This window comes from Salminus brasiliensis, chromosome 1 (genome assembly GCF_030463535.1).
Source record: "Salminus brasiliensis chromosome 1, fSalBra1.hap2, whole genome shotgun sequence".
Classification (NCBI taxonomy): Eukaryota; Metazoa; Chordata; class Actinopteri; order Characiformes; family Bryconidae; genus Salminus; species Salminus brasiliensis.
This window is the reverse complement of record NC_132878.1, coordinates 78,658,406-78,673,190: the sequence shown is the minus strand read 5'-3', so window position 1 is coordinate 78,673,190 and position 14,785 is coordinate 78,658,406. Positions and strand designations below refer to the sequence as shown.

General features: G+C 38.8%; 1 protein-coding gene across 1 annotated transcript in view; it reads left to right on the top strand.

The window, feature by feature from the left end:
* LOC140554847 (uncharacterized) overlaps positions 1-14,349 on the top strand; it is a 17,393-nt gene extending 3,044 nt beyond the window's left edge. Inside the window, exons 2-4 of the mRNA XM_072678302.1 lie at positions 5,319-5,428; positions 13,535-14,122; positions 14,339-14,349. Of these exons, the coding sequence (XP_072534403.1) occupies positions 5,323-5,428; positions 13,535-14,122; positions 14,339-14,349 (705 nt within the window). The 5' untranslated portion in view covers positions 5,319-5,322. The remainder of the gene's footprint in view (positions 1-5,318; positions 5,429-13,534; positions 14,123-14,338) is intronic.
* Positions 14,350-14,785: the final 436 nt, after the last annotated feature.

Here is a 14,785-nt window from a genome sequence, read left to right as displayed (position 1 = left end):
AGTAGATACTCCTTGTGTTGCCACAACAGACCTGATCATTCAAGGCATCCTGTGATTTCTGGCACCAATATCCTTAAGGTTGGGGCTTCCATGGATCACAGCAATGAGCCTTAGGTGCCCATGATCCTTTTGGAGGTTCACTGTCTGTTTTTTCATGGACCATTTTTGGTTGGTACTGACCACTGCACACCAGAAAGCCCTGTACATTTACATTTATGGCATTTATCTGACGCTCTTCAAGGTTACTCGGATTACAGAGGTGGGCCAAAGTAGTGTTAGGACTCTTGCCCAAGGACTCTTACTGGTGTAGCGCAGCACAGTCACCCATACCGGGAATTGAACCCCAGTCTCCCACATGATGTGGTAGCTCACTGGCAGGTAGTGGTGTTATCTGTTGCACCACATCAACCCTATATATCTAAAAAAAAAACGGCCTGATGTTTTAGAGAAGCTCTGACCTCTAGCCATCATAGTTTGTTTTTTGTCAAAGTGGCTCAGATTCTTATGCTTGCTGATTTTTCCTGCTTTTAACACCTTTATCACCTTCAGGAACCGACTGTATACTTGCTGCCTTATGTAGCCTGCCTAAAAATAATTCCACTCTAAATGAAGATAATGTTTTTTGTTACATCTGTCCGTGGTGCTAATGTTATGGCTGATTGATGTATACATTAAACCTGGGTTGATTTAGAGGCATTAAACCCTTTGAATGTCTGTTTTTTTGTCACCACAGCTGTGAACAATTCAGATACTCTTGTACAATGAACCATTCTGAAGGACTTATCTGTATTGTAATCTCGTCGTCGCATCTTTTATGTGATCTGAAGATATATATATATATTCAACTTATTTTTATTGAGAAAGTTGTGATCTTGTGCTCAGAGTGGCTCAGCAGACCAAGGCTCTGCCACTATGACCTGAGGATTGCTGGTTCAAATGTCATGCTGCCTGCCATCAGTAGCCGGAGCATGAAAGAGCACAATTGGCCTCTCTCTGGGTGGGTAGATGTCACAGCGGTGGCATGTTGGCCATCACGGTGCATCTGCTAGTCAATGCATCAAAATTGCACCCGACGCTCTTCAGTGCACGGGTTGCCTGGTGTTGTTGCATCAGCGGCTGTTCAAAAAGAGGAGGTGGATGGTTGTGCATGTGTCGGAAAAGGCTCGTGTCAGACCTCATTCACCCAATGTTGGGGAGAGTACTTATGAGTGGGTTGGGTAAAATGAAATTAAAGAAACAAAACTTCTCAACAACAAAAATAACTTTTTGTTATCAACTGTAATCAACTTATTATGATGAGATCACAAGATAAAGGTACAGAAAATTAACTTATGGCGGTTCTGGACTTCCGTAAAAAACACTTTCAGCAAAGAATAGTGACAAACATCACACATAGCCGGCCATGACTCAGCTACTCCAGTAATTTCACAGTAACGCATTTCACAGTCTGTTCCATACCACTATTGCAATAATACTGCAATATTGCAATATTAAAGTACATTATACAGTAAAGAACTGTTATTAATCTGAAGCAGGGATTCACTTTCAAAAGAGCTCTAATCCCAGTGTGAAATAGGAAGCTGAAGAGACTGTAGTTGGTTAGCTCTTAGCCTTGCCTCTACACGCTTCCCCAGGATTGGCCTTCTTAAATCTCACTGGTAAAAAAAAGTCTGTGCTTTCTCTTCTGATGTGTGTTTAGCTTCAGTTTGGTTTAGTTTGTTTTTGAGGGAGTGGACAATGGAAATCAGAAGCGATAACAATCTAGGGTTAGCTTTTGGCCTAGCGCAGATCCCTGTTTGACGTCCTTGACTTTTGCCTTTTTTGTGCCTTGTATGAACTGCCCTTCTGGGGACACTGATACAGGACAAGCTGTGGTTACTGTTTCAGGTAGCAACCCATATTCCCATAACTAGCAAAGTCTGGTGGCAATGTGCTGCTCCCTAGTAGGAACAACACCATATTCTCCCAAAGTCACCAGTTTTTACCAGGGCTTTCGCTAGTGGGCTGGGATTGTGTACATTTTGGGGGTGTAAAAGTAACAAGTCAATGCTGTTATGTCAATTTTGTGTACCAAAATACAGATTGACATTCATGCACCCCTTTTAAAGAAAATTCCACCATTTCCCCTCCACATGTTGATGCCGCACAACATTTCATTCATTTTTTAAATTATTAAGCTACTGAAGGCAATGAGAAATCTGCTTTTATTTTTTATTGATATTTGTGCTCTGACACTGAGCTCCTGTGGTACAAGCGTGCCAGTATGCAGTCACAAACAAATCCTGGGCGAACCTCCTCTCTGAGCACTGGACTAGTGCATATTTCTGTGCAGCAAGATATGTCAGAGATGGCATTTGTTGATAGTTGCAGTAATTATCTGGGCAATATAACTGGTTAATACCTGGCTTTGGGAGCCGTTTAGCTCAAATTTGGGGAGTACACCATATAGTTGGGTCATTTTGATGTTCTTGGGTCAGACCATGTTCTCATTATAAAGGAACCGCTCCAGAGTTTGTTTGGGACTGGACAAAGACCAACTTTTCTCAAGGGTCTCAGTGTGGTTGTTTTGGTGCCTAAAAAGTGCAGGTGTGAAAACGGCCTACACGTTAAGTTTTACATACACTAGAAAGGTCAAGCGGATAGTGATAATAAATCGCTGACCCCACATTTGTTTATTCCACTGGCCAGATTAGCATTTCAGACAAACATAATCATTACATAAGATGCTTACATCATGTGGCACTGTCCAGCACAGCATTCAAAAGTAGCATCCTGTAAGCTGATATCGCAAGTATCTGTTAGAAAGACAGAATCTTGATACCTGTTTCATTACAAAAGCAACAATAATAAAAGGTGTAACTTTATCCCCCTCGCCAAGCGTTCATAGCAAATGTTTGCCCTGAGAGAAAGAACTGAAACAAGGGAACAAAAGCAGCTCCTACATACAGGAAGGCAGGCAGAAATGATGGAAAGTGCTTTTGGCCATTTCTGGGAGTGCTATTTTTCAAACAAACTTGGTCACAGGACTGCACTTTGTTTCACAAAATGGCAGCTCACCTTTGCCACCGTGAAATAGGGCTATTTCAATCGTATGGCTCTAGAGATGCCTCTGTCAAACAAGAGTAGTCTACCAAATTGATTTGCTTTTATACTCATAAAAAGAAAGGTTCCTAAATCTACAGCTGGATGTACGTTATTTAATTGTGGAAATTGCTTTAAACGGTTTTGGATCAATCAAAAAACGGCATACTACACAAAAGTATTAAATATGTAACTATTATATTAATATTTAATACTAATATTTAATAATTATTAATGTTTGTATTTTTGCAATGTATTTCAGATTTTCGTCATTTGCTTTAATGGCCAAATAAATGACAGATTCAAGTACAAAAAGATGTATTCAAGGTTTCAACAAGCAGGGGCTCCTAGGTGGCACAGTTGTCTAAGCATTGGCTCTATCATGGCAAAATCACAGGTTTGATCACAGCCATCTCTCTTTGCGTGGGTAGGACAGCCCTCTCGCTCCCCATATCACGGTTAGCCAGTGCAAGTATCTCTTAGGTGACGTCACAAAATTAGCAGTGTCCTCCAAGGAAATTTAGTCATCTAGTGATGTTGCATCAGCAGCAGTTGAAAGAGACTTGCTGGCTTCATATGACTTGGAGAAAGCAGATGCTAGCTTTCTTCCTTCCAGTGTGGTGGATGATGTCAGAGCTAGTGGGTCGGAAATTGGGGGGATATTTTTTTTATGGTCAGTATTAACAAAACACTTAATGCTGACAATCATTGAACATGTTTACACATGTTTTAAGTATGCAGGCCAATTAAATAAAGCAAGAGAGATCTGTTATTTATGAACTAGAAGCAGAATAAAACCCTGCGCTGACTATGAATAAGTGAATGACATCCCATTGCTGAGGCTTATTTTTATGGATGAAAAAAAAGGGAATAAATATCACAACACTTGATACATTAGGTGATATTGATATTAATTTTTCATGATACATAATATGTATCACAATATTGTACCACAGATCAAATACAGTAATGGTTACAAATGCTACAAAATGTTACCATCAAAATGAATTGTTATTTAAAAATTGGCTGCACTTCACAGTATTAAACAGAAATAATTCTAATGTTTGCTGCACATATTTGTGTATCATGCACATATTTATTTAGTTTTGTGTTTACTGCATTTATTGGCTTTGTACTTATTGTCTTGTGTTTTGGCTATTGTCCTTGCACTATTGTATCATTTCCTACCTATACACCTGCACTGGAGACCTAGCTCAACAGTGTTTTGTTGTACTGTATTGTTTATTATTACTTTGTTATATTTACTGTGATAAGGTTAGCACAGTAACAATGAAATATCATCTTCTTGCCCACCTCTATTTAGCAGACGCTCTTATCCAGAGCCACTTACAAAAGTGCTTTGTTGTTTACTCAGAAAATATTCTTAGCTAGTTTGTATAGGCTAGAATCCAAAAGAGCTGATTTAAAAAATGGGTTTTCAGTCTGCATTTAAGGACAGCAAGCGACTCTGCTGTTTGGATACACAGAGGAAGTTTGTTCCACCACTTCCGCCTAGGCGCTTGTCTTCCGTGGATCTTAAGGGATGGCAGGTCAAGCTGAGCCGTACTTGAACCACACAGGGCTCTTAGTACAGATCAGGTTTTAATTATTGGCATCAAGTACGGAGGGGCTGGTCCATTCTTGGCTCTATAGGCCAGCTTCAGGGTTTTGAATCTGATGCGTGAAGCAGCTACAAGAAGCCAGTGTAGAAAAAAAAAGCGGAGGAGTAACATGGCTGAATTTAGGAACACTGACGACAAGTTGTGCAGCTACGAACTTGATCGCTGGATCGAGAGACGGCACAAGGTCGAAGTCTCTGGATGTTGTAAAGTAGAAATCTGCATAGCCGAGTCAAGTTTGCAAAATGAGTGGAGACATTTAATTATTTGGAACACATTAAACTCAATGTTATCAAATCATTTTCACTGTCAGTCACCTAAATGATTTGGTATGGATTGTTTTTTTTCCTTATTAAAGCATGGACGAATTTCTATTTGGGCTTTTTCTGAGCAAGTTCACATGTCCGTGTCACTTACTCCATTTGTTTGACTGGCTGGTCTCACAATTCAAACAATAGACTAGTTAAATGAGGTTGTGTGTAATAGAGGAGAAGAGTTCCTGCTTCCATGGAATGACAATCTGCAGCCACATCAGCCTTTTACAAATAATTGCGGTGATGTCCGGCCTAAGATATGCATTAGCTTATGAATTCACTTTCTCATTTTGCTTTTTTTCAGAAGGATGCCTCGAAAACACAGGGAGCACCTCTTTGGGCGAGAGAGAAAGTCCAAACAGCACTTCCTACATGTTCTCTACTTTTGGATTTTCCTTCCCCTCATCCCTCGAGGTATAAGCACAACATTATAGAGCTGCAGGATCAAAGAGTCCATGTGCAAAAACATGCAAATGTGGTAGTTTCCATAATGCTTTCACAGTATCTGCTGTGTGAGTTATGTGGAAAATGATTAGGAGAAGCATACAAAAATTAAATGTTGCCCCAATATTGTATATTGTATACAACATATACATTATAACATGTATATTTCCCCAATATACATGTTATAATGGTTACATCTGGCTGTTTTGGCTGAGGTGCCCCTTTAAGATGAATAAACTGGCTGACATTTCATTTTTTGTAGTATTGTGTTACTGTAGAAATTGTTCATAAAGGAAAAGAAAGGCATTTGTACTCAAAGCACTAAAATGAGACTCAAAGTTCTCAGTTCATCCCATTTCCTTCATTATTGAGCACAAGGCTACCAAGCCCTAATGCAGTAAATATAAAAAAGACTCAATTGAATTTAGACATAATGAATACAGCAACTCTGTGCTTTTCATTAGACTATTATTTTAGAAGACATCTGCTTTCTTTAACAGTGAACTGACACAGTCATGGCTTTGTAAAGAAGTGTCAGTCTTCATTCATTTTCCTTAAGAATACATTAACATGAGCCGGGCCCGCTTCTAAATCAGAGCCATTACACCTAAAATGTCTAAAACCATCAGCACCAAATGAAGCCTGCACATCACCCTGAGAATCTCTTACGGACACGGACTCAGGTGTGATTTGTTACCATAGCAACAAAGCCATTGGAACGTCTCCGCTCTTTAATAGCTCTCAGCTTTCCACAGTGGTTCAAATGAATAGCGGAGTGAAGTAAAGAGAAGATGGATGGAGAGGGGAAAGCCAGGGTTAAAAGGCTAGAGCACTGTGAGTTGAAGCAAACCTGAAGACAAACACTAATGCTCCCTGTGATGTGCTAATCCCATCAGAAGAGCACCGGCTTAATTGTTCTGACGGCACTTTCCTTGCAAGTCAATAAGGCTGCACCTTTAAGCTGTAAATTGAATGAGAGAAGGCGCGGCAGTGAATGGAAGTTGTGCATTAACAGGAGGTAAAGGACTAGATAAATGTAATGTGTGTAGGTGCTTTAAGGCAGTCACAAGGGGTTTTGAAACAATAGAATTAAAAGGGATTACAGGCTAGTTTTTCTACATTTAGATTACAGTGGTGGATAGTGCCTAACTGGGCCGCACCAATCTTCCATTAAAACGGTGTGTCAAAAAATGTCCCGAAATAATAAAAAATATTACAAAAATTCCCAATGGTGGATGTGTGCCATATACTCCTTCCATAAACTCCTCCCCTTGCCATGCCTAGTTTACTTTAATATGATCCAGAGGCCTAGTTTTGATTACTGATAGTAGTTGTCACCAAAGATAATCAAAGCGAGACCCTTGTATGTTTGGCACCGTGGCTAGTCACAACTGTTTGTTGCCGTTCTCTGGGCTTTAGTGGGCGTCACATTTGGTAGTGTACGAAAGCATTCCTCCTAGCGTCTCTGCTAGTTCACATCATTCCATTGTATACGCTGTGCACCTACCTCGTGCTGTATGGTCTGATGTTATCTTCACATACTTTGCACATAACCACAGTTGATGGAAAAACAAATTACTCCATGTATTCCATTTAGTCATTAGACAAAAGAGAAAGAAAGACATCAAACTTTTTTTTTATTTATATATTGGATTATACTTATTTATATTTATATATAAGTACCCCCTTTGCCTCAGTGCCACTTCACAAATTAAGGGGATTCTCTCAAACAACTTCTTAAGAAGCCAGCTGGGAAGCTTTTTTTGCAACAGGCTTGAAGAACTACACATTACATTCATCATATAACATTCATTACTGGGGCTTCTGAGTGGTGCAACTATCTAAGCGCAGTCTCTGCCCAACATGGGTGACAGTTAGCTGACATAACATTGTTTTAGTATTGTCATCATAATGTGTGCATACGCAATAGTCACATCACAGGACATGTAAGGCAAATTAAATAATGCACATCATACTACAACTTCTTACAAAAGACTGTAGTTCCTGCTGCTCATTTTGCCTGACAAATCTACCAGAGGCAGCTTAAACCGGCCCCATATCTTTTTCTTTTTTTCTTTTTTTTTACTCCACTCTTGGATATACAGAAGGCATTATTAGTATCATGAAATATTGGATCATTGAATTCTGGAGAATCTTTTTTTAATATCGCAGAACAGTGAAATATCGCAATCTCATTTTTTCCATTATCATGCAGCCCTAAGTTAGAGTCCTCCTCCAAGCACACTGACTTGTCCAATTATATTACACTGGCACTGGTTTGAAAGTTTGGGTGGTGTTTTTATTGGAGGAAGTATGTGCTAGCTTTCACCCTTACAGTGTTATTAGCATTTTGGGAGACCTAGCTTGGACTGGAAATAAAATCAAGCACATGTAAATGCATTAGAGTAAAGGTGGGCAGTGGGGGCTGATGTCCAGCACAGTTTGTTGAATTACCTGCTCTACCGGACCTACTTAATCTGGTAAATGAACAGGTTGGTATTAGTTGAATTAGGTGGGCATTAGAAGCTAATTTCAAACATTCGGCAGGTGTATCCAAATTTGTGACTACCATGCTCTTGGTTGGTAAACCCAGAGTTAATCCTGCTGTGTATGTAATGCTTTTTCCACTGTTCCTGGTTGGGGCTTCTGTGAAACCGAGGCATGGAAGGAATGGCACAATGAACAAGCCTCCACTGATCCACTGGAGTGTTCCTGAGGACCAGCTTATGTTCAAGAATAACCAGCCTGTAATCAGTTTGGTATTCGCACAAGGGAGACTGTTAACTTTACATCCGGTGATTCATCTGATTCATCTAGTTCATAATAATATTCAGGGGAGTGACCAGATGGGATTGAGAGACTGTCTCTCAGGTGCCTGTGTGGCATCTGAGAAGGGAATGGAGGGTGGAAAAAAGAGGTAGAGAGGTAGCGAGAGAGCGGTAGAGAGAGAGATTTTCCTGGCACAGGACAAAGACTGAGCTGCAGAATCTTTTGATCCTCGGTAAGCGTGGTGGCCAGTCCAGCAGGCCCACAGCGTTATGACATTTCCCTGCTTTAATCTCAGATTAATTAGCAGAGGTGAGTGTGTGGGCTGCTGTGGTCAGCCAAGGAGATTTAGACCATTTAGCCCCTCATCCCTCTAGGGAGCCACCAACACCACACTGACTGGAGCTCAAAGGACTGAGACCAGGGTTATAATTAAATCGCAGAGGCTATGTCATTGTGTGTGTGTGTGTGTGTGTTTGTGTGTTTGTAAGAGAGAGAAGTGAGAGGTAGTGTTTTTTTGAGGTGGTGAGAGAAAGAGATGTGAGACAGAGAATGTGTATGTTTGTGAATGTGTGTGTGTGTGAGATTATATGGGCAAATGCCCAGTCTGTGTAACTGCAACCTTACAACATCACCCGCAGCCTAAAACAAAACAGTACAGGTAGGCCAAGCCACTATTTGTAATTTAGTGCTTATGCCATTCTAGGGTTGATTAGATGAGATTTTTACCTTATTGACCACAGAGGGAATCCTTATCAGGACACAGATATAAAAAGAAGATTTAGTAGACCCACAGAATCATTATATAATAAAAGGTACAAAAATAATACATAAAACATAATACATATTACATAGTGAAGAAAAATATGTAGTAAAAGTATACTTTTTACTTTAAGTATGTAATATCTATTACACATTTTACATATTATTACATAGTAAATAAAAATACAAAGTAAAAAATAATACATTATTATTACAATAATACAAAAGTTTAATACATATTATATAGTAAATACAAAATACAGTGTAAAGGTTATGTAGCAAAATAACATTACATAGTAAAAGCATGATACATAGTAAATAAAAATATGTAGTAAACTTTATTACGTACTATATGGTAAATAAAAATATGTACTAAAGGTTCAATACATATTACGTAGTAAATAAAAATATGTAGTAAACGTTTATTACATACTATATGGTAAATAAAAACATGTACTAAAAGAATTAATATTACATACTAAATAAAAAAAACATAGTAAAGGTATAATACATATACCATGGTAAATAAAATATGTAGTAATAGTATAATAGGTATTAAATAGTAAATAAAATACATAGTAAAAAGTATAATGCATATTACATAGTAAATAAAATAAAGTAAAAGTATAATGCATATTATAAAGAAAATAACAATATATAGTAAAAGTGATACTTGTTACAAAGTAAATAAAAATACATAAGTAAAGGTATAATACATATAACATACTAAATAAAAATAAATAGCAAAAATATAATACATATAACAGTAAACATAAATACATAGTAAAAGAATAATACACATTATATACTAAACAAAAATACATAGTAAAAAATAATACACATTACAACCTAAATAAAAATACATAGTAAAAAATAATACACATTACAACCTAAATAAAAATACATAGTAAAAAGAAATACACATTACATACTAAATAAAAATAAATAGCAAAAATATAATACATATAACAGTAAATAAAATACATATTACAAAATACATAAAATATATATTACATACTAAATAAAAATAAATAGCGAAAACATAATACATATAACAGTAAAAAAAATACATAGTAAAAGAAAAATACACATATACACATATAGTATCATGTATACACATATAGTAAATATATATATACATATATTCAGTATAATGTGTATATATATATATATATATATATATATATATATTCAGTATGATGTTTGCAAAGTCTGTGAAGATGTGTGACAGCTCTACTGAAATATTAAAAATATAAATTCTTTCTGATGAATTAATATGAAAGCTGGCTTTTCTCTATTGTATTTTTGCTTACTACATATAATAACTTAATACTTAAATTCATTTGAAAAGCAAGTAAAAGCTATGCCACAATGACAGACAAAATATTGTAATAACATTTCTGGACATATTAAGTAGCCTTGGGCATCAAGTAACAACCATTTCTCTCATATTCAGAGAGAATGTGAGTGCTCTCCGGGGCTAATCGCACCTGTTTTCGTATTGTCCCATGACGCTAGAGACTGCAGGTGTAGGTTGTACCTGCAGGAGCATTCCTAAAGTCTTGAACAAACAGGAACACACTCACACACACACACACACACACACACATGCAGTCATTCGCTCACCTGCTGCCATTTACTCTGTCAGTCATGGCTGACAATATGTCCATGTAGAGGCCAGATCTGGGCTGGCCTGTTTTGGATTTCACAAAGTATCGCACTTGACTATGAAACGCCACAGACACAAGCTGGGTATGCAAGCAAAGCCACAGATAATTTGACAGGAATGTGGCTCAAACTGGCTGCTGTGGATTCCCATAAATTTACAGATGAAATAGGCTGCAACTACTTTCATAGTCTGTCTGTCTTGTAGGGAAGGACATCATACTTTGCTTATATAAGACCTGCCTTCCCATCAAACTACACCTAGATTACTGTGACTAGATTACTAGTCGCAAATGCTCAGTTCCAAGTGCTTAAAGGAATGCTCCAGCATGTTCCACCAAATCTCTATCTGCCACGATTGCGGCAGTATGAACAAAAAGGTTACTTATAATAGAAGCTAATGGGCGGATGCTGAACCAAGTTCTATTTTCATCACTGAATTTTAATTCCTGATTCCATTCCGTCTTCAGTCACCTGCTTCACTGTTGCTCAAGCTTCTCACTTTAGAGCTTTTTCAGTGAACAAAAAGACATTTAAATGAGGCTTTTTTGCTAGGTGTTCATGGGATGCTTTAGAAAGAAAACACAGCTATTTTGGTGGATGTTTTCCTGGACATTTAATGTCATGAATCTTTTTAAAAACGATTCTTTGGCGTCCGCCATGTACACTGATCAGCCATACATCTAAAACACATGCCTGTAGTATATGGTTCTGACCCGTAGTGGAGCTCTGAAGATGTCCTGTAGTACCTGACACAAAGTCCAGAAAGTTGTGAGGTGGGGCCTCCATGGATCGCATCAGTGAGCATGGGGACGACATGACGCTGTTCACTGCCGGTTCACTGATTGTCCTTCCTTGGGAACACTGTTGATAGGGACTGGCCACTGCAACTAAACAAGACCTGCCTGATGTTTTGCAGCTGCTCGGACCCAGTCATCTAGTCGTCACAATTTGACTTTTGTCTCTCAAATTCTTACACATGCTCATTTTACGTATGCCTACTCTGAGCAAATCAGCTTCAAGAACTGCCTGATCACTTACCAATTTAATAAAATAATCAGTGTTATTCACTTTACAGTTTTATTTTTGGCTGATCTGTGTAAATAGCATAGCCATATCTATATATACCTCTATATTTAGGCTGGCCCAAAACTGGACCTCCATGGATGCATCACAAATTTAGTCCAAAGTTATCCCAAAAACAATTTCCACTGCAGTTGTACAGGTTTCCTTTGCCATTTTTTAAACACAGCTTCACCCTTAAAAACGATTGGTCCAATATATACACGGAAAACCAACTGTATATGGTTTTATGTGAAACCTTTTTAAAAATGGTTCCACTATTGTTAAAAGCCAGAGAACCATGTTTCATGCTTTTATATAAGGGTTCTTAAATAAAGGGAATTGTTCTATGTAGACACCTCAAAGAATCCTTTGTTGTGTTATTGTTAAATGGTTCTTTGTCTGGTTAAATAGTTCTTTCTTATGGTGGAGAACCTGTTGTACAATATCCTTAAAATAATCTTGGAAAAATATATCTACAGTACCAGAAAGGATTCAATTATTCTTACAATCAAAACCCTTTTTCAGTTCTATATAGAACCATGTTTTGTGTACTGCTTCTTAGGTTTGCTTATGTTTGCTAAGCCATAGCTTTAAAAAGAAAGGGTTCTAGGGAATAGTTTTATGTAAACCAGTGACACCTCACATAAACCTTTGAATGTTTAAATTGTTCTTTGACTGGATGACTGTTTTATTCCTGTCATGGAAAACCTATTGTATAGGGTTTTTGAAAGAACCATTTAAAAATAGTTCCACTATCTTTACAATCAAAAAAGACTCATGATTCAAAAAACCCATTGTATGTTTAAATGATTCTTTGTATTTTGTATTTGTAAGTAAATGGTTCGGTCCCTGTTATGCAGGATCCTTGAAAGAACCTTCTAAAAATGGTTAACTAAAAGAGTTCCACTATTGTTACGAGTCAAAGTACTATATATAACCCTTTTACGATGTGTTGAAGTACTATGACTCCTTTAGGTTAGTATGGATTTTGTAGGTTTAGGCCACTCCAATGTAGGTTCACTGTAGGGGTAAGGCCATATATGTTAGCAGCCTTGCTTACACTGCTGACGCTTGGCTAAGTGCAGTGGCCGTAGGACCCACAGGACTGCTGCTGTGTCACTGGGCTGAGCCCTGGACAGATGGGAGGAGACTGAGGCTATTCTTGGTCCTCTGTCTCTGGGAAAAGGGCTGGTTGACATTTTCAGCATATTGTGGTGCGATTGGTGAAGGAATGCAAAGAGACATGCATGAGGTAAATGGTTAATGTGCAGGCCACAATATGTCTAACGAATTATGACTCATGCTAACCTGATACAGAAATAAAAACACACACTGAGCAATGGTAGTGACAGCTTAAAGAGCATGTCAGCATTACAGAATAGGTTCTGACGGACTTTAGCGTTCAAATGCGCTACTGTTCAATAGCTTGCAAGGCCTGTCATGATAATAATTTGGGATATTTTATCCACAAAAAGAAACAGTACAAATTAATATATATTAAGAACTAAACATCAAAATATATTTTTGATACATTATCCAGTGTTTTAAAAATTTAAGTTTTATAAATAATATAAAGGTTATGTATGTACAATATATATTGTTATGAAGTTCTTGATATGAATTTGATTCTAAATATATTAATTGTTAATGTTAGTTAATAATGGAATCATCTACAGCTCTATTCATCATTTTGTTCACCATATATATATATACCCCCTCCCATCCCTTTCCATCTCACCCCCGCTCCCTTGCTGTCAGTTTAATTTCAGACGGCTTTATATAAAGTGCAACATTGCCTTCCTCCTCTTTCTCCCACAGCGGGCGGCTACTTCATGAGCAACTCCAAGGCTTTTCTGCAGGGCTGCTATGACCACTGGACTCTACAGGACCACTGGGCAATGCCGCTGCAGTTCCAGATGACCGTGTGCGTGGATGTGCGAGTGTTGACCCCGGGGGAATGGACGGCCTTCAGCTACACATCCCCCCGCTCCCCCTATTATGACCTGGCCCTGCAGGGCGATGACAGTGCCCTCTATGCCTGGCTGCTGGGAGTGAAGCACCGCTTCCCAGGACAGCTGGAGGTGGGTCGCTGGTACCGGCTGTGCCTTCGCCGGGATGCTCGGCGAGACAGCTTCAGCCTAGAGGTCAGCGGCAACCCAGACCCACAGCAGCGCACAGTCATTGCCCGGACAAACCCGCCCACCGGGACCCTCCTGCTTGGCTGCAAGCCACGAGAAGCCTCCCCCGGGGCCACTCTGGCCACCGTGGAGCTCTACCTGTTTCGAGTTTGGGATGACGTGATGGAACACGGGGCCTGCGAGGACGGGACAGTTGTGGGCTGGGACTCACGCATGTGGGGCATCACCCGACCTCAGGCCAGGGTCCGGGACGACGCGTTGCAGTGCGGTGAGTGCGGTTGCCAGGGAACAGGCCCAGTGCCAAGCATTTTTTTGCTGCCAATGGGTCAGGCTTAAAATAGCTGAGATAATGTGAGCAATTATAGTGCATAAAGCAGGGTTAGCCTGGTTGGCTCTCTTAGCCTCCATTATACATACACACACATGCATGCACGCTCTCTATCACATTCTCTCACTCTCTTTTTCTGTGAATGCATGCTCTCAGTTTTCAACTAAAGGAACTACCGATTCAGACAGTATGTAAAGCATGTGAGCCTGGTTATGTCTGTAAATTCTTTTTTTGCATGATAAATAATGATATGCATTATTTGCTTGCAGTTAATATAAACACTGCATGATGCATGGAAAAGCTGAAACTATATTTGTTTTGTGATGCAGAGTGGTTCCACTTTACAAGCTTTCATCCACTTCATAGAATGGATGTGAAAATCACTGTCGTTAGGGGTGGACGATCAAAATTGGCAGTTACTATCATGATTTATAGTATTGTGCAAAAGTCAGAGACCACTATTCCTTTATTTAATGCCTAGTCAAAATGGCCATTTAGTTCTGGAGAGATTTCAAAGGAGATTAGACATGCGATATTGAATATCTTATCATGCATAAGCATTGAAAAATAACTAAGAACCTAGCAGATCACTAAAATAGAAAA